The 27,641-nt window shown below is 56.6% G+C and overlaps 1 protein-coding gene across 3 annotated transcripts in view; it reads right to left on the reverse strand.

Moving 5' to 3' along the window:
• ltbp4 (latent transforming growth factor beta binding protein 4) overlaps window positions 1–27,641 on the reverse strand; it is a 504,953-nt gene that overhangs the window by 63,250 nt on the left and 414,062 nt on the right. For all 3 annotated transcript variants that reach the window (XM_072489893.1, XM_072489894.1, XM_072489895.1), the window contains 5 exons: window positions 25,082–25,207; window positions 20,934–21,059; window positions 19,600–19,722; window positions 14,914–15,042; window positions 6,170–6,295 (listed from right to left, as the gene is read on the reverse strand). In XM_072489893.1, coding sequence (XP_072345994.1) covers window positions 6,170–6,295; window positions 14,914–15,042; window positions 19,600–19,722; window positions 20,934–21,059; window positions 25,082–25,207 — 630 coding nt within the window. The remainder of the gene's footprint in view (window positions 1–6,169; window positions 6,296–14,913; window positions 15,043–19,599; window positions 19,723–20,933; window positions 21,060–25,081; window positions 25,208–27,641) is intronic.

Consider the following 27,641-nt stretch of genomic DNA (forward strand, 5'->3'; position numbering starts at 1 on the left):
ACACACACTTGCGCTCAACGTACATGACACGCCCGCACACTTTGGACAGAGCACAAAGGCAGCTTCGGTAGGTGTAACATTGACTTTAATAACCAAAGGAGTTCATGCACGTGCCCTAGCCCCTAAAACTCATCTGTGCCCTGCACCCGTGCCAACTTACTCAGTGTCTAATTGTTTGGCCTTACGGGCCCTTTGACTACGTCTACGTGGTTCCCCAGACGGTACAGCAGAACTGGAGGTGGACTCCTGTGATTCCTGCCCTCTGACACTGGATCCCTTTGGCGGCCGTTTCCTGGGGCGTCCTGGCCTAGATGGGCCAGGCTGTGGCCCGGGCGACTGGGATGGCGAGCTGCCAGCCTGTCCTGCCCGTTGCCCACCCGATGCACCTGGGACGGAAGGGGGGGAGTCCGAGGTGTCGCGGTGTACCGGGACCTCCCCTACAGAGGGAGCCGGGACGGACCACACCACCTCCTCCTCCCTCGGGGTGCCCGATGGCCCCCAGGCCTCTACATGGGTGGGGGATGCGAACGGACTGGCCATCCGACGCGCCCCCGACATCTGGCGCTGCCAGTCCTGGAGGCCCGTGCTGGTATCGACAGGGGTCTGCAGGTTTGCAGCCATGGAGCCCAGGGGGTTGTCGAACCCTGTCTGTGACAGTGCGACGCCGGCTCGCACATGGCCACTGGCACCGATGCCCTCAGCGATGGCCTGCAGAGACTGGGCCATGGCCTGCAGAGACTGGGCCATGGCCTGCAGAGACTGGGCTATGGCCTGCTGAGACTGGGCTATGGCCTGCTGAGACTGGGCTATGGCCTGCTGAGACTGGGCCATGGCCTGCTGAGACTGGGCCATGGCCTGCTGAGACTGGGCTATGGCGTTGAGCGCCTCTGCCATCTGGCGCTGGCACTGGCTCATGGCCTCCTGTGAGAGGGCAGCCATTTCCTGGGCCACAGACGCCGCCTGCACGGAAGGCCCCAGGCCTCGCAAACCGTTCCCCATGTCTGACACCGTCGCACCCATTGCCTCCACCGCGGACGCCACCCGTGCGGTGTCAGCCTGAGTGGCACGCATGACCGGCACCACTCCCAGCTCCTGGACGCGGGTGGACTCCTCCACCTGCGACCGCAGCCGCCGCAAGCCACCCGTCACCCTATTCGCTCGTCTCCGTGTCGGTGGTTGCATCGGATCTATGTGTGGGTGTGGTAACTGCAGGAACTCTGGATCCATCTGGGCGGCAGATGTTCGCTTGGCCTGGGCTGCCCTCCGACCGCCCGGTCCCTCTGCTGCTCCTACCTCCACCTGCTGTACCGGGACGGCTGTGTTGTGCGCACCAGTGAGTGTACCAGACGCCTCATCACTAAAGTGCCCAACCGTGGTGAGTGTTTCTGCGATGGTGGAGGGTGTTGGTGACAGCAGTGGCGTTGTGTCGTGCTCTTCGTCCCACTCTGAGTCCATGGCACTTTGGGGTGGGGGTTCGTCTCCACCCATCCACTCTGAGTCACTGTCCGGTATTTCGTCTTCCCGGGTAGGGGTGTCCTGGGTAGTGCTGTCCCGGGTAGTGCTGTCCCGGGTAGTGCTGTCCCGGGTAGTGCTGTCCCGGGTAGGGGTGTCCTGGGTAGTGGTGTCCCGGGTAGGGGTGTCCTGGGTAGTGGTGTCCCGGGTAGGGGTGTCCCGGATAGTGGTGTCCTGGGTAGTGGTGTCCTGGCTCGGATGTGACGGGGGCCTGTGGCTGCCCCCCTCATCGCTGGGTGGTCGCTCCCGCACGTGACGGGGGTGTCGTCTCCCTGTTGCTCCAGGTCTCTCCGTCTCCCGTGGTGTGCGAGGGGCATCCTGCGGGCATCGCATGCTGGAGGGTCCGGGTCTCTCCGTCTCCCGTGGTCTCCGAGGGGCATCCTGCGGGCGTCGCATGCTGGAGGGTCCGGGTCTCTCCGTCTCCCGTGGTCTCCGAGGGGCATCCTGCGGGCATCGCATGCTGGAGGGTCCGGGTCTCTCCGTCTCCCGTGGTGTGCGAGGGGCATCCTGCGGGCGTCGCATGCTGGAGGGTCCGGGTCTCTCCATCTCCTGTGGTCTCCGAGGGGCATCCTGCGGGCGTCGCATGCTGGAGGGTGCGGGTCTCTCCGTCTCCTGAGGTCTCCGAGCGGCATCCTGCGGGCGGTGTGCATCTGCGGGGATGGGTGCCTGGACGTTTGGTCCTGCGATACACAATGAAGCATGCATGGTTAGACATCAGGCAGTGATCAGGTGATATGGGGGAGGGGGATATAGGGGAGGGGGGATATGGGGACGGGCTGTTGGTGGCTCACTTGCTCGTGGGGCCCCGACCTCTGCATCAGCAACCTCCCGGTCCTCAGGTCCGCCAGCCAGTTCCAGGGCCCTTTCCTCGTGTACGGTCAGTGGCCTCTCATCAGCGGGCCCTCCTCCAGTCCTTACATGCTCCCTATTGTGTGCGCGCTTCTCCTGTGGGCGGGGGGGTGGTGGTGGCAGGGGTAAAAGGCAACAGTGTTAGGCAGGTATATGAATGCACGCCATCGGTTGCGCGTGAATTGCAGAGGTTAAGGTTAGGGCTGGATTCACTTGGGGATATGGGGGATATGGGGGTATGGGGGATATGGGGGAGGGGGGTATGGGGGATAAGGGGGAGGGGGGATATGGGGGAGGGGGGAATATGGGGGATATGGGGGAGGGGGGATATGGGGGAGGGGGGATATGGGGGAGGGGGGATATGGGGGAGGGGGGATATGGGGGAGGGGGGATATGGGGGATATGGGGGAGGGGGGATATGGGGGAGGGGGGATATGGGGAGGGGGGATATGGGGAGGGGGGATATGGGGAGGGGGGATATGGGGGAGGGGGGATATGGGGAGGGGGGATATGGGGGAGGGGGGTATGGGGGAGGGGGGATATGGGGGAGGGGGGATATGGGGGAGGGGGGATATGGGGGATATGGGGAGGGGGGGTATGGGGAGGGGGGATATGGGGGGGATATGGGGGAGGGGGGATATGGGGGAGGGGGATATGGGGGAGGGGGGATATGGGGGAGGGGGGATATGGGGGAGGGGGAGATATGGGGGAGGGGGGATATGGGGAGGGGGGATATGGGGGAGGGGGGATATGGGGAGGGGGGATATGGGGGAGGCTCACCCTGCCTGCTCTGACGAGGTCGTTCACCTTCTTGTGGCACTGGGTGCCTGTCCGTGGTGTTAGGGCCACAGCGGTGACGGCCTCTGCCACTTCCCTCCACAGACACCGGCTGTGGCGTGGGGCAACTCTGCGGCCGTGCCCGGGATACAGGGAGTCCCTCCTCTGCTCCACCGCGTCCAGGAGCGCCTCCACATCGCGTGACTCGAACCTCGGGGCTGAGCGACGGCTAGCCATCCAGTCGGGTGTTGCGGTCGGGTGTTCCGGTCGGGTGGGGGGGAGCAGCGCGGCCTTATGAGCCGTCACGCTGTGCGGCGCGTATGACGCTGCACGGCGTGAACCATTGTGCAAGCGCGGATCCCGTTACGTCGCTGCTAGCCCATTTCGGGCCGGAGACTATCGGCCCATTTTTATGACGTGACGCAAGTGGGATTTGCGCCGTTTTTTGCGCCGATCGGCGGACTTTCCGCCGATAACGGAGAATTTTGCCCATTGTCTGTCAGTTTCACACTGTCACACTCACACACTGTCTGTCACACACACACACTGTCACACACACACACTGTCACTCTCACACACTGTCACTCTCACACTGTCTGTCAGTCTCACACACTGTCTGTCACTCTCACACACTGTCACACACACACACTGTCACTCACACACTGTCACTCACACTGTCACACACTGTCACACACACACTGTCACTCACACACTGTCACTCTCACACACTGTCACTCACACACTGTCACACTCACACACTGTCACACTCACACGCTGTCACTCACACACTGTCACACTCACACACTGTCACGCTCACACACTGTCACTCACACACTGTCACTCACACACTGTCACACTCACACACTGTCACTCACACACTGTCACTCTCACACACTGTCGCACTCACACACTGTCACTCACACACTGTCACACTCACACACTGTCACTCGCACACTGTCTGTCACACCCACACACTGTCTGTCACACTCACACACATTGACACATTGGGCGGGAGTCTCCGTTTTGCCGATGCTCGGGGGTTTCCCGACGGTGTGGGGCTGCCCCGCAATGGGAACCCCATTGACCGGCCGGCGTAACGGAGACTCCCGCTGGCCGGTCGGGGCAGAAATGTGGCGGGGCCGAGAATCCCGCCCATTCTCTGTCCACTCACACACTGACCGTCACTCTCACACACTGTCACACTCGCACACTGTCACACTCACACACCGTCACACTCACACACCGTCACACTCACACACTGTCACTCTCACACACTGTCACTCTCACACACTGTCACACCCGCACACTGTCACACTCGCACACTGTCACTCTCACACACTGTCACTCTCACACACTGTCACTCTCACACACTGTCTGTCACATTCACACACTGTCACACTCACACACTGTCACACTCACACACTGTCACACCCACACACCGTCACACCCACACACTGTCACTCTCACACACTGTCACACCCACACACTGTCACACCCACACACTGTCACATTCACACACTGTCACACTCGCACACTGTCACACTCGCACACACTGTCACTCTCACACACTGTCACTCTCACACACTGTCTGTCACATTCACACACTGTCACTCTCACACACTGTCACACCCACACACTGTCACACTCGCACACTGTCACACTCGCACACTGTCACACCCACACACTGTCACACCCGCACACTGTCACACTCACACACTGTCACTCTCACACACTGTCACTCTCACACACTGTCACACTCACACACTGTCACACTCGCACACTGTCTGTCACATTCACACACTGTCACTCTCACACACTGTCTGTCACATTCACACACTGTCACTCTCACACACTGTCACTCTCACACACTGTCTGTCACTCTCACACACTGTCTGTCACTCTCACACACTGTCTGTCACTCTCACACACTGTCTGTCGCACTCACACACTGTCTGTCACACTCACACACTGTCACACTCACACACTGTCACTCTCACACACTGTCACTCTCACACACACAGTCACACTCACACACTGTCACTCTCACACACTGTCACACTCACACACTGTCGCACTCACACACTGTCGCACTCACACACTGTCTGTCACACTCACACAATGTCACACTCACACACTGTCACTCTCACACACTGTCACACTCACACACACTGTCACACTCACACACACTGTCACACTCACACACTGTCACTTTCACACACTGTCACATTCACACACTGTCACTCTCACACACTGTCACTCTCACACAATGGGCGAAATTCTCCCCCAAACGGCGCGAAGTCCGCCGACTGGCGCCAAAAACGCCGCCAATCAGACGGGCATCGCGCCGGCCCAAAGGTGCGGAATGCTCTGCATCTTTGGGGGCCGAGCCCCAACATTGAGGGGCTAGGCCGGCGCCGGAGGGATTTCCGCCCCGCCAGCTGGCGGAAACGGCCTTTGTTGCCCTGCCAGCTGGCACGGAAATGACATCTCGGGGCGGCGCATACGCGGGAGCGTCAGCGGCCGCTGTCAGTTTCCCGCGCATGCGCAGTGGGGAGAGTCTCTTCCGCCTCCGCCATGGTGGAGGCCGTGGCGGAGGCGGAAGTGAAAGAGTGCCCCCACGGCACAGGCCCGCCCGCGGATCGGTGGGCCCCGATCGCGGGCCAGGCCACCATGGGGGCACCCCCCGGGGTCAGATCGCCCCGCACCCCCCCCCAGGACCCCGGAGCCCGCCCACGCCACCTGGTCCCGCCGGTAAATACCAGCTTTGATTTACGTCGGCGGGACAGGCAATTTCTGGGCGGGACTTCGGCCCATCCGGGCCGGAGAATCCAGCGGGGGGTCCCGCCAACCGGCGCGGCCGGATTCCCGCCCCCGCCCAATCTCCGGTACCGGAGACTTCGGCGGGGGCGGGATTCACGGCGGCTAACGGCCATTCTCCGACCCGACGGGGGGTCACTCACCATCACTCACTATTGGTGACCGTCACACACTTCCGCGTCCTGTCAGTTTGACTGCAGCCCATGTGACTTACCCACACACCGTGAGCCATCAGACGTCATCTGGTAACCTTGGTCACAGAGGCATTGAAATGAAGCAGCCACATTCTGACAATACGCATTCGGCCCACAAATCGTGGCATTGACGCACTCATCGATATCTGCGAGGGAGACAGATAACAAAGACAGCTCAGTCCTGAGTACAGATATCGTATTAATGGCGTTATCTTCACAATGCTACTCTCTGCTACGATATTAACACCATCACAGCCAAAGGCACTTATAATGTCACACTCACAGAGTCCTTCGTCACACTCACAGTCACACGTCTGCACCACCACATTTCCACTCTCACTGTCACACTCGCTCTGTCACTCTCAGTGTCACACTCGCTCTGTCACTGTCACACTCACTCTGTCACTCTCAGTGTCACACTCGCTCCATCACGCTCTGTGTCACACTTGCTCTGTCACACTCAGTGTCACACTCACCATGTCACACTCACTCTGTCACTCTCAGTGTCACACTCACCCCGTCACGCTCCGTGTCACACTCGCTCCGTCACTCTCAGTGGCACACTCGCTCTGTCACTCTCAGTGTCACACTCGTTCCACATTCCATGTCACAATCACTCCGTCACTCTCCATGTCACACTCGCTCTGTCGCTCTCAGTGTCACACTCGCTCTGTCACTATCAGTGTCACAATCACTCCGTCACTCTCCATGTCACACTCGCTCTGTCGCTCTCAGTGTCACACTCGCTCTGTCGCTCTCAGTGTCACACTCGCTCTGTCACTATCAGTGTCACACTCGCTCCGTCACTCTCCATGTCACACTCGCTCTGTCGCTCTCAGTGTCACACTCGCCCTGTCGCTCTCAGTGTCACACTCGCTCTGTCGCTCTCAGTGCCACACTCACCATGTCACACTCAGTGTCACACTCACCATGTCACACTCGCTCTGTCACTATCAGTGTCACACTCGCTCCGTCACTCTCCATGTCACACTCGCTCTGTCGCTCTCAGTGTCACACTCGCTCTGTCGCTCTCAGTGTCACACTCGCTCTGTCGCTCTCAGTGTCACACTCGCTCTGTCGCTCTCAGTGTCACACTCGCTCTGTCACTATCAGTGTCACACTCGCTCCGTCACTCTCCATGTCACACTCGCTCTGTCGCTCTCAGTGTCACACTCGCTCTGTCGCTCTCAGTGTCACACTCGCTCTGTCACTATCAGTGTCACACTCTCACAATTGTTATTCCCACTCGGCAGGAACTGACGGGGCCACCTCTCACCCAAGTGTCTGGTATGAGGATCAGGAGCCAATGACCAAGTTTCCTTTGACTCTCCTCGTGGTCCGATATACCTGGAGCGGCAGCACCAAAACTAAAGGCTCAAATTCCCTTTCCAGTTTCTGAGGAGTTCCAACACCCGTCAGAGGCAAGATTGCACCCCCTGCTGGATGTCCCTGCTGCTCACAGTCATCTCACTGACACCGAGAGTGACAGAGCGAGCGTGACACTGAGAGTGACAGAGCGAGCGTGACACTGAGAGTGACAGAGCGAGTGTGACACTGAGAGTGACAGAGCGAGTGTGACACTGAGAGTGACAGAGCGAGTGTCACACTGAGAGTGACAGAGCGAGTGTGACACTGAGAGTGACAGAGCGAGCGTGACACTGAGATTGACAGAGTAAGTGTGATACTGAGAGTGACAGAGCGAGTGTGACACTGAGAGTGACATAGAACATAGAACATTACAGCGCAGTACAGGCCCTTCAACCGTCGATGTTGCGCCGACCTGTGAAACCACTCTAAACCCCATCTACACCATCCCCTTATTGTCCATATGGCCAATGACCATTTGAATGCCCTTAGTGTTGGCGAGTCCACTACTGTTGCAGGCAGGGCATTCCACACCCTTACTACTCTCTGAGTAAAGAACCTACCTCTGACATCTGTCCTATATCAATCTCCCCTCAATTTAAAGCTATGTCCCCTCATGCTAGAGATCACCATCCGAGGAAAAAGGGTCTCACTGTCCACCCTATCCAATCCTCTGATCATCTTGTATGCCTCAATAAAGTCACCTCTTAACCTTCTTCTCTCTAACGAAAACGGCCTCAAGTCCCTCAGCCTTCCCTCATAAGATCTTCCCTCCATACCAGGCAACATTCTGGTAAATCTGCTCTGCACCCTTTCCAATGCTTCCACATCCTTCCTATAATGCGGTGACCAGAACTGTACGCAATACTCCAAATGCGGCCGCACCAGAGTTTTGTACAGCTGCAACATGACCTCATGGCTCAGAAACTCAATCCCTCTACCAATAAAAGCTAACACACCGTACGCCTTCTTAACAACCCTCTCAACCTGGGTGGCAACTTTCAGGGATCTATGTACATGGACACCGAGATCTCTCTGCTCATCCACACTACCAAGAATCTTACCATTAGCCCAGTACTCTGTCTTCCTGTTATTCCTTCCAAAATGAATCACCTCACACTTATCTGCATTAAACTCCATTTGCCACCTCTCATCCCAGCTCTGCAGCTTATCTATGTCCCTCTGTAACTTGTAACATCCTTCTGCACTGTCCACAACTCCACCGACTTTAGTGTCAACTGCTAATTTACTCACCCATCCTTCTACGCCCTCCTCCAGGTCATTTATAAAAATGACAAACAGCAGTGGCCCCAAAACAGATCCTTGTGGTACACCACTAGTAACTGGACTCCAGTCTGAACATTTCCCATCAACCACCACCTTTGTCTTCTTCCAGCTAGCCAATTTCTGATCCAAACTGTTAAATCACCCTGAATCCCATGCTTCCGTATTTTCTGCAGTAGCCTACCGTGGCGAACCTTATCAAACGCTTTACTGAAATCCATATACACCACAACAACTGCTTTACCCTCATCCACCTGTTTGGTCACCTTCTCAAAGAACTCAATAAGGTTTGTGAGGCACAACCTACCCTTCACAAAACCGTGTTGACTATGTCTAATCAAATTATTCCTTTCCAGATGATCATACATCCTATCTCTTATAAACCTTTCCAAGATTTTGCCCACAACAGAAGTAAGGCTCACTGGTCTATAGTTACCGGGGTTGTCTCTACTTCCCTTCTTGAACAAGGGGACAACATTTGCTATCCTCCAGTCTTCTGGCACTATTCCTGTAGACAAAGATGACTTAAAGATCAAAGCCAAAGGCTCAGCAATCTCTTCCCTAGCTTCCCAGGGAATCCTGGGATAAATCCCATCCAGCCCAGGGGACTTATCTATTTTCACACTTTCCAGAATTGCTAACACCTCCTCCTTATGAACCTCAAGCCCTTCTAGTCTAGTAGCCTGAATCTCAGTATTCTCCTCAACAACATTGTCCTTTTCCTGTGTGAATACTGACGAAAAATATTCATTTAGCACCTGTCCTATCTCCTCGGACTCCAAGCACAACTTCCCACTACTGTCCTTGACTGGCCCTACTCTTACCCGAGTCATTCTTTTATTCCTGACATATCTATAGAAAGCTTTAGGGTTATCCTTGATCCTACCTGCCAAAGATTTCTCATGTCCCCTCCTGGCTCTTCTTAGCTCTCTCTTTAGGTCCTTCCTCGCTAACTTGTAACTCCCGAGCGCCCTATCTGAACCTTCATGTCTCATCTTTACATAAGCCTCCTTCTTCCTCTTGACAAGTGATTCAACTGCTTTAGTAAACCACGGTTCCCTTGCTCGACCACTTCCTCCCTGCCTGACAGGTACATACTTATCAAGGACACGCAGTAGCTGTTCCTTGAACAAGCTCCACATTTCCATTGTGCCCATCCCCTGCAGTTTTCTTCTCCATCCGATTCATCCCAAGTCTTGCCTCATCGCATCATAATTGCCTTTGTCCCAGATATAACTCTTGCCCTGCGGTATATACCTATCCATTTCCATCACCAAAGTAAACGTAATCGAATTGTGGCCACTATCACCAAAGTGCTCACCTACCTCCAAATCTAACACCTGTCCTGGTTCATTACCCAGTACCAAATCCAATACGGCCTCGCCTCTCGTTGGCCTATCTACATACTGCGTCAGGAAACCCTTCTGCACACATTGGACAAAATCGGACCCATCTAAAGTACTCGAACTATATCGTTCCCAGTCAATATTTGGAAAGTTAAAGTCCCCCATAACAACTACCCTGTTGCTTTCACTCCTATCCAGAATCATCTTTGAAATCCTTTCCTCTACATCTCTGGAACTTTTCAGAGACCTATAGAAAACCCCTAACAGGGTGACCTCACCTTTCCTGTTTCTAACTTCAGCCCATACTACCTCAGTAGACGAGTCCTCATCAAACCTTCTTTCTGCCACCGTATTACTGTCCTTGACTAACAATGCCATCCCTCCCCCCCTTTTACCACCTTCCCTGAGCTTACTGAAATATCTAAACCCGGGCACCTGCAACAACAATTCCTGTCCCTGCTCTATCCATGTCTCCGACATGGCCACAACATCGAAGTCCCAGGTACCAACCCATGCTGCAAGTTCACCCACCTTATTCCGGATGCTCCTGGCATTGAAGAAGACACACTTTAAACCTCCTTCCTGCATGCCGGTACACTCCTGCAACATTGAAACTTTACTCATGACCTCACGACTCTCAACCTCCTGTATACTGGAGCTACAATTCAGGTTCCCAATTCCCTGCTGAACTAGTTTAAACCCTCCCGAAGAGCATTCGTAAATTTCCCCTCCAGGATATTGGTACCCCTCTGGTCCAGGTGTAGACCATCCCGTTTGTAGAGGTCCCACCGACCCCAGAATGAGCCCCAGTTATCCAGAAATCTGAAACCCTCCCTCCTGCACCATCCCTATAGCCATGTGTTCAACTCCTCTCTCTCCCTATTCCTCGTCTCGCTATCACGTGGCATGGGTAACCACCCAGAGATAATAACTCTGTTTGTCCTAGATCTAAGTTTCCACCCTAGCTCCCTGAATTCCTGCCTTACATCCCGATCCCCTTTCCTACCTATGTCGTTGGTACCTATGTGGACCACGACTCGGGGCTGCTCCCCTCCCCTTAAGGATCCTGAAAACACGATCCGAGAGTGAGTGTGACACTGAGAGTGACAGAGCGAGTGTGACACTAAGAGTGACAGAGCAAGTGTGACACTGAAGTGACAGAGCGAGTGTGGCATTCAGAGTGGCAGAGCAAGAGTGACTGAGTGTGACACTGAGAGTGACAGAGCACGTGTAATACTGAGAGTGATAGAGCAAGTGTGATACCGAGAGTGACAGAGCAAGTGTGATACTGAGAGTCACAGAGCACGTGTAATATCGAGAGTTACAGAGTGAGTGTGACACTGACGTGACAGAGCGAGTGTGACATTGAGAGTGGCAGAGCGAGAGTGACAGAGCGAGTGTGACACTGAAGTGACAGAGCGAGTGTGACATTGAGAGTGGCTGAGCGAGAGTGACTGAGCGAGTGTGACACGGGGAGTGGCAGTGTGAGAGTAACACTGAGAGTGACAGAGTGAGTGTGACACTGAGAGTGACACAGCAAGTGTGACACTGAGAGTGACAGAGCGAGTGTGACACAGAGTGACAGAGTGAGTGTGACAATGAGAGTGACAGAGCGAGTGTGATACTGAGAGTGACGGAGCAAGTGTGAATTGTTGGAATTCTTTGAAGAGGTAACCAGTACAGTTGACAATGGGGAGCCAGTCGATGTGGTATATTTGGACTTTCAGAAGGCGTTTGACAAAGTCCCGCATAAGAGATTATTGTGCAAAATTAAAGTGCCTGGGATTGGGGGAAATGTATTGAGGTGGATAGAAAACTGGTTGGCAGAGAGGAAACAAAGTGTAGGGATTAATGGGTCCTTTTCAAATTGGCAGGCAGTAACTAGTGGGGTACCTCAGGGATCGGTGCTGGGACCCCAGCTATTCACAATATATATTAATGATTTGGATGAGGGAACAAAATGTCACATCTCAAAGTTTGCAGATGATACCAATTTGGTGAGAGGGTGAATCGTGACAAGGAAGCAGGGATCCTGCAGCAAGATCTGGACAGGTTGGGCGAGTGGGCAAACCAATGGCAGATGCAGTATAACTTGGATAAGTGTGAGGTTATTCACTTTGGAAGCAAAAACAGGAAGGCAGATTACTACCGGAATGGTTGTAAATTGGGAGAGGGGAGTGTGCAGCGGGACCTGGGTGTCCTTGTGCACCAGTCGCTGAAGGTAAGCATGCAGGTGCAGCAGGCGGTAAAGAAGGCTAATGGTATGTTGGCCTTCATTGCGAGAGGGTTCGAGTATAGAAGCAGGGATGTGTTGCTGCAATTGTACAGGGCCTTGGTGAGGCCACACCTGGAGTATTGTGGGCAGTTTTGGTCTCCTTCTCTGAGGAAGGATGTTCTTGCTCTCGAGGGAGAGCAGCGAAGGTTTACCAGACTGATTCCAGGGATGGCGGGACTGTCATATGAGGAGAGATTGACTAGGTTGGGATTGTTCTCGCTGGAGTTCAGAAGAATGAGGGGGGATCTCATAGAGACTTATAAAATTCTAACAGGACTAGACAGGGTAGATGCAGGGAAGATGTTCCTGATGATGGGTGTGTCCAGAACCAGGGGTCACAGCCTGAGGATTCAGGGTAAACCATTTAGGACTGAGACAAGGAGAAATTTCTTCACCCAAAGAGTGGTGAGCCTGTGGAATTCATTACCACAGGAAGTAGTTGATGCTAAAACTTTGAATATATTCAAGAGGCGGCTGGATATAGCACTTGGGGAGAATGGGAGCAAAGGCTATGGGGAGAAAGCAGGATTAGGCTATTGAGTTGGATGATCAGCCATGATGGTGATGAATAGCGGAGCGGGCTCGAAGGGCCAAAAGGCCTCCTCCTGCTCCTATCTTCTGTGTATTGATGTATTTCCTAACAATGGTATGTCACAGCTTCTTTTTGAAGTATTGTTTTCTTGGTGAAATCTCTTCTTTCCTTTTCAAATAGTCTCTCAGATCCAGGTCACATCTGTTTGATTCCCTCCCTCATTATAGGAGGGCAGCACTAGCGAGAGTCGCTGGCTGGATTTCCCCATCACATTCACTTCCATTAAAGAGTCAGCATTGGAAATGGCTGTGCTGTAATGAATGGGCTGGAGCAGAGGTGCAGTTAGTCTAAACTTCTTTTTCAGTTCTTTGCTTGAAGGCAGATTCACCACAACCTGTGGTTGGGGGAGGTCGGGGGGGTCGGGGGGGGGTCGGGGGGGGTCGGGGTGTAGTGGGTGTCGGGGGTGTCGGGGGGGTCGGGGGGGTCGGGGGGGGGGTCGGGGGGGGTCGGGGTGTAGTGGGTGTCGGGGGGTCGGGGGGGTCGGGGGGGTCGGGGGGGTAGGGGTGTAGTGGGTGTAGGGGGGGGTCGGGGGGTCGGGGGGTCGGGGGGGGTGGGGGGTTTCGGGGGGGGTCGGGGGTGTAGGGGGGGGTCGGGGGGTCGGGGGGGTCGGGGGGGGGTCGGGGGGGGTCGGGGGGGTCGGGGTGTAGTGGGTGTCGGGGGTGTCGGGGGGTCGGGGGGGGTGGGGGGGTTCGGGGGGGTCGGGGGGTCGGGGGGGGTCGGGGGGGTCGGGGTGTAGGGGGGGGTCGGGGGGGTCGGGGGGGTCGGGGGGGGGTCGGGGGGGTCGGGGGGGTGGGGGGGTTCGGGGGGGTCGGGGGGTCGGGGGGGGTCGGGGTGTAGTGGGTGTCGGGGGTGTCGGGGGGTCGGGGGGGTCAGGGGGGGGTCGGGGTGTAGTGGGTGTCGGGGGTGTCGGGGGGTCGGGGGGGTCGGGGGGTTCGGGGGGGTCGGGGGGTCGGGGGGGGGTCGGGGGGGGTCGGGGTGTAGTGGGTGTAGGGGGGGTCGGGGGGGTAGGGGGTATGGCCTGGATTGACCCCAGCCAAAACGAGGATTGAACCCCATGTTGTTGACACCAATCTGATCCACACTGGTCGACCCGTCCCAAAGGAGACCGTGTTGCTCGGGCAACACGCACTTTTACAAGCATGTGGCACTCGAGAGTAATGGATCCTGGACCAGACCACAACAGTTGCTGGGACACCGGATAGAAACCCCAATATTTAATTTCATGTGTAAGACTGTGAGGAGAGTTCGCTCCAGGAGTGGCTCCACTCACAAATTTTAATCAAAACAAACTTTATTACAGGATTAAAATCACTTTAACCTCATACAATAAAACAGATTAAAATTACCCATTGAACAATGCTTAACAATACCAAATTAAGTTTGGACAATGAAGGCCAGTTCTCCAGTGTTAAGCCCGATCACCTCCTGCATTATTCAGAACTGTCATCATGGCTTTGGCAACACGACCCAACATCATCGCACCCGATAAGGCCAGTAGGGGTGGGGTGGGTATATTATTCAATCTATGATCATTAGCATAGTGGGCTAAATCGCTGGCTTGTAATGCAGAACAGGCCAGCAGCACGGTTCAATTCCCGTACCAGCCTCCCCGAACAGGTGCCGGAATGTGGCGCCTAGGGGCTTTTCACAGTAACTTCATTGAAGCCTACTTGTGACAATAAGCGATTATTATTATTGTTCCTCATATCCTCGTGTGTAACCCTTGTCCCTAATCAGTCCTGAGAATATGTTTAGTCAAGTGTTCCTTTGTTGGATTCTGTAACATGCAAACCACAAATCAGGACATTCCCATCGGGGAGGAGGGGGGATTATTTAACAGGAGGAGGTTTGTGGCCAGGCGGGGAGGTGTGTTTAAAGTCCTGAGAGATTTGAACAACTCACCGATGCAGTCCTGAGCAGGACTGAGCTGGAACCCTGTGGTACAATCCGTGATACACTGGAAGGAGCCAGCATTATTCTCACATCGCTTGCTACCACAGATGGTTGGATATTCAACACACTCATCAAGATCTGTTTAATGAGAAAAACACGAGACCCAGTGAGAGACAAGATAAGTTGTGTGTGGAGCCAGACACAACCCTTCACTGCCTGAATGTTATTATTCAGCTCAGGAAGGATGGAGAGAGTGCCTTGATCAGGGCCTGATACTTGGTTCATAGAAAGTCCAGCTTCCAGGGCTGTAGGGTCCAGTGGTGTGGAATCCAGTGAGCGTGGAGCCAGTGAGCGTGGAGCCAGTGAGCGTGGAGCCAGTGAGCGTGGAGCCAGTGAGCGTGGAGCCAGTGAGAGTGGAGCCAGTGAGCGTGGAGCCAGTGAGCGTGGAGCCAGTGAGCGTGGAGCCAGTGAGCGTGGAGCCAGTGAGCGTTGAGCCAGTGAGCGTGGAGCCAGTGAGCGTGGAGCCAGTGAGCGTGGAGCCAGTGAGAGTGGAGCCAGTGAGCGTGGAGCCAGTGAGCGTGGAGCCAGTGAGCGTGGAGCCAGTGAGCGTGGAGCCAGTGAGCGTGGAGCCAGTGAGCGTGGAGCCAGTGAGCGTGGAGCCAGTGAGAGTGGAGCCAGTGAGAGTGGAGCCAGTGAGCGTGGAGCCAGTGAGCGTGGAGCCAGTGAGCGTGGAGCCAGTGAGCGTGGAGCCAGTGAGAGTGGAGCCAGTGAGCGTGGAGCCAGTGAGCGTGGAGCCAGTGAGAGTGGAGCCAGTGAGCGTGGAGCCAGTGAGCGTGGAGCCAGTGAGCGTGGAGCCAGTGAGAGTGGAGCCAGTGAGAGTGGAGCCAGTGAGAGTGGAGCCAGGGAGCGTGGAGCCAGTGAGCGTGGAGCCAGTGAGCGTGGAGCCAGTGAGCGTGGAGCCAGTGAGCGTGGAGCCAGTGAGCGTGGAGCCAGTGAGCGTGGAGCCAGTGAGCCGGGAGCCAGTGAGCCGGGAGCCAGTGAGCGTGGAGCCAGTGAGCGTGGAGCCAGTGAGCGTGGAGCCAGTGAGCCGGGAGCCAGTGAGCGTGGAGCCAGTGAGCGTGGAGCCAGTGAGCCGGGAGCCAGTGAGCGTGGAGCCAGTGAGCCGGGAGCCAGTGAGCGTGGAGCCAGTGAGAGTGGAGCCAGTGAGCGTGGAGCCAGTGAGCGTGGAGCCAGTGAGCGTGGAGCCAGTGAGAGTGGAGCCAGTGAGCGTGGAGCCAGTGAGCTTGGAGCCAGTGAGCGTGGAGCCAGTGAGCGTGGAGCCAGTGAGCGTGGAGCCAGTGAGTGTGGAGCCAGTGAGCTTGGAGCCAGTGAGCTTGGAGCCAGTGAGCGTGGAGCCAGTGAGCTTGGAGCCAGTGAGCTTGGAGCCAGTGAGCGTGGAGCCAGTGAGCGTGGAGCCAGTGAGAGTGGAGCCAGTGAGAGTGGAGCCAGTGAGCGTGGAGCCAGTGAGCGTGGAGCCAGTGAGAGTGGAGCCAGTGAGCGTGGAGCCAGTGAGCGTGGAGCCAGTGAGCGTGGAGCCAGTGAGCGTGGAGCCAGTGAGCGTGGAGCCAGTGAGCGTGGAGCCAGTGAGCGTGGAGCCAGTGAGCCGGGAGCCAGTGAGCCGGGAGCCAGTGAGCGTGGAGCCAGTGAGCGTGGAGCCAGTGAGCGTGGAGCCAGTGAGCCGGGAGCCAGTGAGCGTGGAGCCAGTGAGCGTGGAGCCAGTGAGCCGGGAGCCAGTGAGAGTGGAGCCAGTGAGCGTGGAGCCAGTGAGCGTGGAGCCAGTGAGCGTGGAGCCAGTGAGAGTGGAGCCAGTGAGCGTGGAGCCAGTGAGCTTGGAGCCAGTGAGCGTGGAGCCAGTGAGCGTGGAGCCAGTGAGCGTGGAGCCAGTGAGCTTGGAGCCAGTGAGCTTGGAGCCAGTGAGCGTGGAGCCAGTGAGCGTGGAGCCAGTGAGCTTGGAGCCAGTGAGCTTGGAGCCAGTGAGCGTGGAGCCAGTGAGCGTGGAGCCAGTGAGCGTGGAGCCAGTGAGCGTGGAGCCAGTGAGCGTGGAGCCAGTGAGCGTGGAGCCAGTGAGCGTGGAGCCAGTGAGCGTGGAGCCAGTGAGAGTGGAGCCAGTGAGAGTGGAGCCAGTGAGCGTGGAGCCAGTGAGCGTGGAGCCAGTGAGCGTGGAGCCAGTGAGCGTGGAGCCAGTGAGCGTGGAGCCAGTGAGCGTGGAGCCAGTGAGCGTGGAGCCAGTGAGCGTGGAGCCAGTGAGCGTGGAGCCAGTGAGCGTGGAGCCAGTGAGCGTGGAGCCAGTGAGCGTGGAGCCAGTGAGCGTGGAGCCAGTGAGAGTGGAGCCAGTGAGCGTGGAGCCAGTGAGCGTGGAGCCAGTGAGAGTGGAGCCAGTGAGCGTGGAGCCAGTGAGAGTGGAGCCAGTGAGCGTGGAGCCAGTGAGCGTGGAGCCAGTGAGCGTGGAGCCAGTGAGCGTGGAGCCAGTGAGAGTGGAGCCAGTGAGCGTGGAGCCAGTGAGCGTGGAGCCAGTGAGAGTGGAGCCAGTGAGCGTGGAGCCAGTGAGCGTGGAGCCAGTGAGCGTGGAGCCAGTGAGAGTGGAGCCAGTGAGAGTGGAGCCAGTGAGAGTGGAGCCAGTGAGCGTGGAGCCAGTGAGCGTGGAGCCAGTGAGCGTGGAGCCAGTGAGCGTGGAGCCAGTGAGCGTGGAGCCAGTGAGCGTGGAGCCAGTGAGCCGGGAGCCAGTGAGCCGGGAGCCAGTGAGCGTGGAGCCAGTGAGCGTGGAGCCAGTGAGCGTGGAGCCAGTGAGCCGGGAGCCAGTGAGCGTGGAGCCAGTGAGCGTGGAGCCAGTGAGCCGGGAGCCAGTGAGCGTGGAGCCAGTGAGAGTGGAGCCAGTGAGCGTGGAGCCAGTGAGCGTGGAGCCAGTGAGCGTGGAGCCAGTGAGAGTGGAGCCAGTGAGCGTGGAGCCAGTGAGCTTGGAGCCAGTGAGCGTGGAGCCAGTGAGCGTGGAGCCAGTGAGCGTGGAGCCAGTGAGCGTGGAGCCAGTGAGCGTGGAGCCAGTGAGCTTGGAGCCAGTGAGCGTGGAGCCAGTGAGAGTGGAGCCAGTGAGAGTGGAGCCAGTGAGCGTGGAGCCAGTGAGCGTGGAGCCAGTGAGAGTGGAGCCAGTGAGCGTGGAGCCAGTGAGCGTGGAGCCAGTGAGCGTGGAGCCAGTGAGCGTGGAGCCAGTGAGCGTGGAGCCAGTGAGCGTGGAGCCAGTGAGCGTGGAGCCAGTGAGCGTGGAGCCAGTGAGCCGGGAGCCAGTGAGCCGGGAGCCAGTGAGCGTGGAGCCAGTGAGCGTGGAGCCAGTGAGCGTGGAGCCAGTGAGCCGGGAGCCAGTGAGCGTGGAGCCAGTGAGCGTGGAGCCAGTGAGCCGGGAGCCAGTGAGCGTGGAGCCAGTGAGAGTGGAGCCAGTGAGCGTGGAGCCAGTGAGCGTGGAGCCAGTGAGAGTGGAGCCAGTGAGCGTGGAGCCAGTGAGCTTGGAGCCAGTGAGCGTGGAGCCAGTGAGCGTGGAGCCAGTGAGCGTGGAGCCAGTGAGCTTGGAGCCAGTGAGCGTGGAGCCAGTGAGCGTGGAGCCAGTGAGCTTGGAGCCAGTGAGCTTGGAGCCAGTGAGCGTGGAGCCAGTGAGCGTGGAGCCAGTGAGAGTGGAGCCAGTGAGCGTGGAGCCAGTGAGCGTGGAGCCAGTGAGCGTGGAGCCAGTGAGCGTGGAGCCAGTGAGCGTGGAGCCAGTGAGCGTGGAGCCAGTGAGAGTGGAGCCAGTGAGCGTGGAGCCAGTGAGCGTGGAGCCAGTGAGCGTGGAGCCAGTGAGCGTGGAGCCAGTGAGCGTGGAGCCAGTGAGCGTGGAGCCAGTGAGAGTGGAGCCAGTGAGCGTGGAGCCAGTGAGCGTGGAGCCAGTGAGAGTGGAGCCAGTGAGAGTGGAGCCAGTGAGCGTGGAGCCAGTGAGAGTGGAGCCAGTGAGCGTGGAGCCAGTGAGCGTGGAGCCAGTGAGCGTGGAGCCAGTGAGCGTGGAGCCAGTGAGCGTGGAGCCAGTGAGCGTGGAGCCAGTGAGAGTGGAGCCAGTGAGCGTGGAGCCAGTGAGCGTGGAGCCAGTGAGCGTGGAGCCAGTGAGCGTGGAGCCAGTGAGAGTGGAGCCAGTGAGCGTGGAGCCAGTGAGCGTGGAGCCAGTGAGCGTGGAGCCAGTGAGAGTGGATCCAGTGAGAGTGGATCCAGTAAGCATAGACCTAGTGGGTGGATTCAGTGATATTGTGATTCAGTGGAATCAACTGAGGATTGAATCCAGTGAACATTAACCGAGAGAAGATGTGTTTCAGTGAGCACGGGATCCAGCGAGGGCAAAATCCAATAAGGGTGGAGTTGAGTGAGAGGGGTACCGACCGAGGGTGGTACCCAGCGAGGGCAGGACCCAGTGAGGGCGGGGGCCAGTGCGGGCCGGGACCGAGTCAGGGCGGGGACCCAGTGAGGGTGGGGGGCCAGTGAGGGCCGGGACCCAGTCAGGCCGGGGGCCCAGTGAGGGCGGGGGGCCAGTGAGATAGGATCCAGTGGTGGTTGCTGGGTGGCATTTTTTAGACACTAAGTAAGAGCATCAGCAAAGAGCTGACCAACTCCTCGGGAACACTGGGTGAAGAAAGATCACACACTTACCGAAACACCGTGATCTTTCTTCATCAACTCGAAATCCTGGGTCACAGGAGCACTCAAACGACCCAACGGCATTGGTGCAGTGTCCTCGATCACAGACTCCTGTCCGGGTGCACTCATCAACATCTGAGAGCAACAGAGACAGAGAGAGGGAGAGAGAGGGACAGACAGCGAGGGAGAGACAGAGAGAGGGACAGACAGCAAGGGAGAGACAGAGAGAGGGACAGACAGCAAGGGAGAGACAGAGAGAGGGACAGACAGCGAGGGAGAGACAGAGAGAGGGACAGACAGCGAGGGAGAGACAGAGAGAGGGACAGACAAACAGAGAGGGAGAGACAGAGAGAGGGAGAAAGGGAGAGAGAGGGACAGACAAACAGAGAGGGAGAGACAGAGAGAGGGAGAAAGGGAGAGAGAGGGACAGACAAACAGAGAGGGAGAGACAGAGAGAGGGGGAAAGGGAGAGAGAAGGAAAGAAAGAGAGACAAAGAGACAGAGACAGTCAGAGAGGGAGAGACAGAGAAATGGGAAGAGACAGAGAGACACAGCGAGAGTGAAAGAGGGAGACAGAGGGGGAGAAAAAGAGAGAGAGACACACAAGGAAGACAGAAGGGAGATAGAGTCAGAGAAAGAGACAGACAGACAGAGAGAGGCAGATAGAGACAGAAAGACTCAGGGAAAGAGAGGGGAAGTGATAGGGAGAGAAAGAGAAAGAGGTGGGAGAGAGACAGAGGGTGACAGAGGTAGGTAGGGGAGGGACACAAAACGGTAAGAAGAGATGGGGAGAAATGGAAAGTGAGAGAGAGGAGCGAAAGGGAGATGAAGAGAGGATAAAAGAATAAAGATCGGGAGAGAGAGAGAGAGATGAAGGGTGAAGTGGGGAGTTAGAGAAGGAGAAAGACAGGGAGATGGAGAACAAGAGAAAGGAAGAGTTATTCTGATTGCTCACAATCGCCGTGCTCCACAATTCTACTTTCCGGAAATTAAATCCAGGCACCCTGGCAAAGGGCCAAGGGTCAAAGTGCAGGAACCCAGGCAATGGGCCAAGGGTCAAAGTGCAGGAACCCAGGAAAAGGGTCAAAATGCAGGAACCCAGGAAGTTCAGGTTAATGGTGAGAATGGAGGGATTGGGGAAAGTGTGGGATAGAGGGACAGAGCATTGGATGGAGAGAGTGTGGAGTGCATTGGATGGAGGGATAGAGAAGAATGTTGGATTGGGGGGGGGAAGATTGTTGCATCGATGGAGTGAGAAAGTGTTGGCTGTAAAAGAGGTTGAAGAGCAGACGGGGACAGGAAATAAATGATAAAAATAAACCAAATTCATGTTGATGAAATCTTACCAAGACAGGTGGATAGATCAGCAGAGGTGGTGAATCCCTCAGCACAGAGACAGGTGTAGGATCCCACGCTGTTCAAACACTCTCCATATGGGGCACAGAAATCACCTTCAAAACATTCGTTGATATCTGGAAAACCATGAATAAAACCTGACAGTGAATCCTCTAAACTCTTGCACTTACCCTCGATGGAAGGGCTTTGAGAAATGATCATTTCCGACATAATTAACAGCCACTTGAACAACTGCTGGCTAATTAAGGACAGGTACTGTGGATTTAAGGGCAATTTATGTCTAACTAATTTGCTGGTGTGTTTTGGATGAGGTAACAGAGAGGGTTAATGAGGGTAATGTTGTTGGTGGAATTCCCAAAGACATTTGATAAAGTGCCACATAATAGGCTTGTTGAAGCAAAGTTGAAGCCCGTGGTACAACAGGGACACTGGCAGTGCGGGTACCGGCAGCATGAACACTGGCAGAATGGGCACAGATATTGGCGCCACAGATACATGCTGCACGGACACTGGCAGTGTGGGCACTGGCAGCACGGGCACTGGCAGCACGAACACTGGCAGCGCGAACACTGGCAGCGCGAACACTGGCAGCGCGAACACTGGCAGCGCGGGCACTGGCAGCACGGGCACTGGCAGCACGGGCACTGGCGACACGGGCACTGGCGACACGAACACTGGCGGCACGAACACTGGCGGCGCGGGCACTGGCGGCGTGAACACTGGCGGCGTGAACACTGGCGGCGTGGGCACTGGCGGCGTGGGCACTGGCGGCGCGGGCACTGGCGGCGCGGGCATTGGCGGCGCGAACACTGGCGGCGCGAACACTGGCGGCGCGAACACTGGCGGCGCGGACACAGGAGGCGCGGACACTGGCGGCGCGGACACTGGCGGCGCGAACACTGGCGGCGCGAACACTGGCAACCTGGCCACTGGCAACCTGGCCACTGGCAGCACGGACACTGGCAGCATGGACACTGGCAGCACGGACACTGGCAGCACGTACACTGGCAGCATGGACACTGGCAGCACGGACACTGGCAGCACGGACACTGGCAGCACGGACACTGGCAGCACGGACACTGGCAGCCTGGCCACTGGCAGCACGGACACTGGAAGCACGGACACTGGCAGCCTGGCCACTGGCAGCACGGACACTGGCAGCATGGACACTGGCAGCACCGACACTGGCAGCACGGACACTGGCAGCACGGACACTGGCAGCATGGACACTGGCAGCACGGACACTGGCAGCACGGACACTGGCAGCATGGACACTGGCAGCATGGACACTGGCAACATGGCCACTGGCAACCTGGCCACTGGCAGCACGGACACTGGCAGCACGGACACTGGCAGCACGGACACTGGCAGCATGGACACTGGCAGCATGGACACTGGCAGCATGGACACTGGCAGCACGGACACTCGCAGCACAGCCACTGGCAGCACGGACACTCGCAGCACGGACACTGGCAGCATGGACACTGGCAGCATGGACACTGGCAGCACGGACACTGGCAGCACGGACACTCGCAGCACGGCCACTGGCAGCACGGACACTGGCAGCACGGACACTGGCAGCACGGACACTGGCAGCACGGACACTGGCAGCATGGACACTGGCAGCACGGACAATGGCAGCCTGGCCACTGGCAGCACGGACACTGGCAGCCTGGCCACTGGCAGCATGGACACTGGCAGCCTGGCCACTGGCAGCATGGACACTGGCAGCACGGACACTGGCAGCACTGACACTGGCAGCATGGACACTGGCAGCACGGACACTGGCAGCACGGACACTGGCAGTGAGGGCACTGGCAACGTGGCCACTGACAGCATGGCCACTGGCAGCGTGGACACTGGCAGCACGGACACTGGCAGCACGGACACTGGCAGCACGGACACTGGCAGCATGGACACTGGCAGCATGGACACTGGCAGCACGGACACTGGCAGTGAGGGCACTGGCAACGTGGCCACTGACAGCATGGCCACTGGCAGCGTGGACACTGGCAGCACGGACACTGGCAGCACGGACACTGGCAGCACGGACACTGGCAGCACGGACACTGGCAGCACGGACACTGGCAGCACGGACACTGGCAGTGAGGGCACTCGCAGTGAGGGCACTGGCAGCACGGGCACTGGCAGCACGGCCACTGGCAAAGTGGCCACTGGCAGCGTGGACACTGGCAGCATGGACACTGGCAGCATGGACACTGGCAGCACGGACACTGGCAGCACGGACACTGGCAGTGAGGGCACTCGCAGTGAGGGCACTGGCAGCACGGACACTGGCAGCACGGACACTGGCAGCACGGACACTGGCAGCACGGACACTGGCAGTGAGGGCACTGGCAACGTGGCCACTGACAGCATGGCCACTGGCAGCGTGGACACTGGCAGCACGGACACTGGCAGCACGGACACTGGCAGCACGGACACTGGCAGCATGGACACTGGCAGCATGGACACTGGCAGCACGGACACTGGCAGTGAGGGCACTGGCAACGTGGCCACTGACAGCATGGCCACTGGCAGCGTGGACACTGGCAGCACGGACACTGGCAGCACGGACACTGGCAGCACGGACACTGGCAGCACGGACACTGGCAGCACGGACACTGGCAGCACGGACACTGGCAGTGAGGGCACTCGCAGTGAGGGCACTGGCAGCACGGGCACTGGCAGCACGGCCACTGGCAAAGTGGCCACTGGCAGCGTGGACACTGGCAGCATGGACACTGGCAGCATGGACACTGGCAGCACGGACACTGGCAGCACGGACACTGGCAGTGAGGGCACTCGCAGTGAGGGCACTGGCAGCACGGACACTGGCAGCACGGACACTGGCAGCACGGACACTGGCAACGTGGCCACTGGCAGCGTGGACACTGGCAGCACGGACACTGGCAGCATGGACACTGGCAGCACGGACACTGGCAGCACGGCCACTGGCAGCACGGACACTGGCAGCACGGGCACTGGCAGTGAGGGCACTGGCAGTGAGGGCACTCGCAGTGAGGGCACTGGCAGCACGGACACTGGCAGCACGGACACTGGCAGCACGGACACTGGCAGCACGGACACTGGCAGTGAGGACACTGGCAGCACGGACACTGGCAGCACGGACACTGGCAGTGAGGGCACTGGCAGCGTGAGGGGATCCATCGAGCTCAGCACGGACCCACAAAGTTATCGAATAGAAGCTCCGTATAATGTTAACTTTATTGGACTTTAAGATTTCTGTTCTCCTCCCACTGTGCAAACTATTTTTATGTGTATGTGAGTGCCTGTGTGAGTGAAGGTTCGAGCACTTCAATAATGTTACTTTGACCTGGTTAGTACAGTAAATACCATCTCCTTTTCTTTTCAAAATACTCACAAAAACCAGCCTTTTAGAGCCACAGCATTTGTACAATTAAACACTTCCTGAATTGACAAGCCCGTCCTTTTAAAAATCCTCGTCATCAAATGAGGAGCGGGGAAAAATGGAACCTTCCCAACCAATCAGCTGATTGCAGAAACGATTGATCAGAATTGTTTCAGAAAAGAGGGATTTCAGTTTGGTGGATGTATCGGAGAGACTGCCGTGTTCTGATTGGAGAAAGTTAAGAGGAGATTTGACAGATGTGTTCAGAGTGATGAGGGGTTTGAACAGCGTAGATAGGGAGAAATTGTTGCTGTTTGCGGCAGGATTGGCAACCAGAAGAGATAGATTTAAGCTAATTATCAAAAGAAGCAAAGGCAATAGGAGAATGTATTTTTTGCACAGAAACTGAACTGGACCCAGTCAGATCAACACTGTAGCTTCAACAGCAGGTCCGAGGCGTGGAGTTCAGTGGTGAGTAACTCACCTCCTGTACCCCCAAAGCCTGTCCGCCAGCTGCAAGGCACGAGTCGGGAGTGTGATAGAAAACCCACCACTTGCCTGGATGAGTGCAGCACCAACAACACTGAAAAGCTCGATACCGTCAGGACAAAGCAGCCCACTTGAAGCAACATCTTCCCACAGAAGCTTATGTTAGGCTGTGCAGTATTGTACAGAGTATTGTTACAGCATTGCAACTACCTGAGACACTGGGACACAGGCAGGGAAATTGCTGGTGTGTGTGTGCTGTGACATTGAAAGGCAAACCTGCACATCGATTGCCGCCAGCACTCAGGCGATATCCAAGATTACAGTCACACCGGTATGAGCCCTCTGTATTCACACATGTTCCTGCGTCCCCACACGTTGTCCCATTCAGACACTCGTCAATATCTGTAACAACACAGACACAGGCATGAGGTAGACAGATAGCCAGCACATCTGCGCAACTCATATACATTTGCTTCTCTCACGGTGAGAGTGAATCTCGGAGAAAGGCAGGCTCCCGTGCAGCCTGTTGCCTAAATAATTTCATGAGGGATCTTTACTCTGTATCTAACCCCCCGTGCTGTTCCTGTCCTGGGAGTGTTTGATGGGGACAGTGTGGAGGGAGCTTTACTCTGTATCTAACCCCGTGCTGTACCTGTCCTGGGAGTGTTTGATGGGGACAGTGTGGAGGGAGCTTTACTCTTTATCTAACCCCGTGCTGTACCTGTCCTGGGAGTGTTTGATGGGGACAGTGTAGAGGGAGCTTTACTCTGTATCTAACCCCGTGCTGTACCTGTCCTGGGAGTGTTTGATGGGGACAGTGTAGAGGGAGCTTTACTCTGTATCTAACCCCGTGCTGTACCTGTCCTGGGAGTGTTTGATGGGGACAGTGTAGCGGGAGCTTTACTCTGTATCTAACCCCGTGCTGTACCTGTCCTGGGAGTGTTTGATGGGGACAGTGTAGAGGGAGCTTTACTCTGTATCTAACCCCGTGCTGTACCTGTCCTGGGAGTGTTTGATGGGGACAGTGTAGAGGGATCTTTACTCTGTATCTAACCCCGTGCTGTACCTGTCCTGGGAGTGTTTGATGGGGACAGTGTAGAGGGAGCTTTACTCTGTATCTAACCCCGTGCTGTACCTGTCCTGGGAGTGTTTGATGGGGACAGTGTAGAGGGAGCTTTACTCTGTATCTAACCCCGTGCTGTACCTGTCCTGGGAGTGTTTGATGGGGACAGTGTAGAGGGAGCTTTACTCTGTATCTAACCCCGTGCTGTACCTGTCCTGGGAGTGTTTGATGGGGACAGTGTAGAGGGATCTTTACTCTGTATCTAACCCCGTGCTGTACCTGTCCTGGGAGTGTTTGATGGGGACAGTGTAGAGGGAGCTTTACTCTGTATCTAACCCCGTGCTGTACCTGTCCTGGGAGTGTTTGATGGGGACAGTGTAGAGGGATCTTTACTCTGTATCTAACCCCGTGATGTACCTGTCCTGGGAGTGTTTGATGGGGACAGTGTCGAGGGAGCTTTACTCTGTATCTAACACCGTGCTGTACCTGTCCTGGGAGTGTTTGATGGGGACAGTGTAGAGGGAGCTTTACTCTGTATCTAACCCTGTGCTGTACCTGTCCTGGGAGTGTTTGATGGGAACAGTGTCGAGCGAGCTTTACTCTGTATCTTACCCTGTGCTGTACCTGTCCTGGGAGTGTTTGATGGGGACAGTGTCGAGGGAGCTTTACTCTGTATCTAACCCCGTGCTGTACCTGTCCAGGGAGTGTTTGATGGGGACAGTGTAGAGGGAGCTTTACTCTGTATCTAACCCCGTGCTGTACCTGTCCTGGGAGTATTTGATGGGGACAGTGTAGAGGGAGCTTTACTCTGTATCTAACCCCGTGCTGTACCTGTCCTGGGAGTGTTTGATGGGGACAGTGTAGAGGGAGCTTTACTCTGTACCTAACCCCGTGCTGTACCTGTCCTGGGAGTGTTTGATGGGGACAGTGTAGAGGGAGCGTTACTCTGTATCTAACCCCGTGCTGTACCTGTCCAGGGAGTGTTTGATGGGGACAGTGTAGAGGGAGCTTTACTCTGTATCTAACCCCGTGCTGTACCTGTCCTGGGAGTATTTGATGGGGACAGTGTAGAGGGAGCTTTACTCTGTATCTAACCCCGTGCTGTACCTGTCCTGGGAGTGTTTGATGGGGACAGTGTAGAGGGAGCGTTACTCTGTATCTAACCCCGTGCTGTACCTGCCCTGGGAGTATTTGATGGGGACAGTGTAGAGGGAGCTTTACTCTGTATCTAACCCCGTGCTGTACCTGTCCTGGGAGTGTTTGATGGGGACAGTGTAGAGGGAGCTTTACTCTGTATCTAACCCCGTGCTGTATCTGTCCTGGGAGTGTTTGATGGGGACAGTGTAGAGGGAGCTTTACTCTGTATCTAACCCCGTGCTGTATCTGTCCTGGGAGTGTTTGATGGGGACAGTGTAGAGGGAGCTTTACTCTGTATCTCACCCCGTGCTGTACCTGTCCTGGGAGTGTTTGATGGGGACAGTGTAGAGGGAGCTTTACTCTGTATCTAACCCCGTGCTGTACCTGTCCTGGGAGTGTTTGATGGGGACAGTGTAGAGGGAGCTTTACTCTGTATCTAACCCCGTGCTGCACCTGTCCTGGGAGTGTTTGATGGGGACAGTGTAGAGGGAGCTTTACTCTGTATCTAACCCCGTGCTGTAACTGTCCTGGGTGTGTTTGATGGGGTCAGTGTAGAGGGAGCTTTACTCTGTATTTAACCCCGTGCTGTACCTGTCCTGGGAGTGTTTGATGGGGACAGTGTAGAGGGAGCTTTAC

The sequence above is a fragment of the Scyliorhinus torazame genome, chromosome 25, assembly GCF_047496885.1.
Source record: "Scyliorhinus torazame isolate Kashiwa2021f chromosome 25, sScyTor2.1, whole genome shotgun sequence".
In the NCBI taxonomy this organism is placed as follows: Eukaryota; Metazoa; Chordata; class Chondrichthyes; order Carcharhiniformes; family Scyliorhinidae; genus Scyliorhinus; species Scyliorhinus torazame.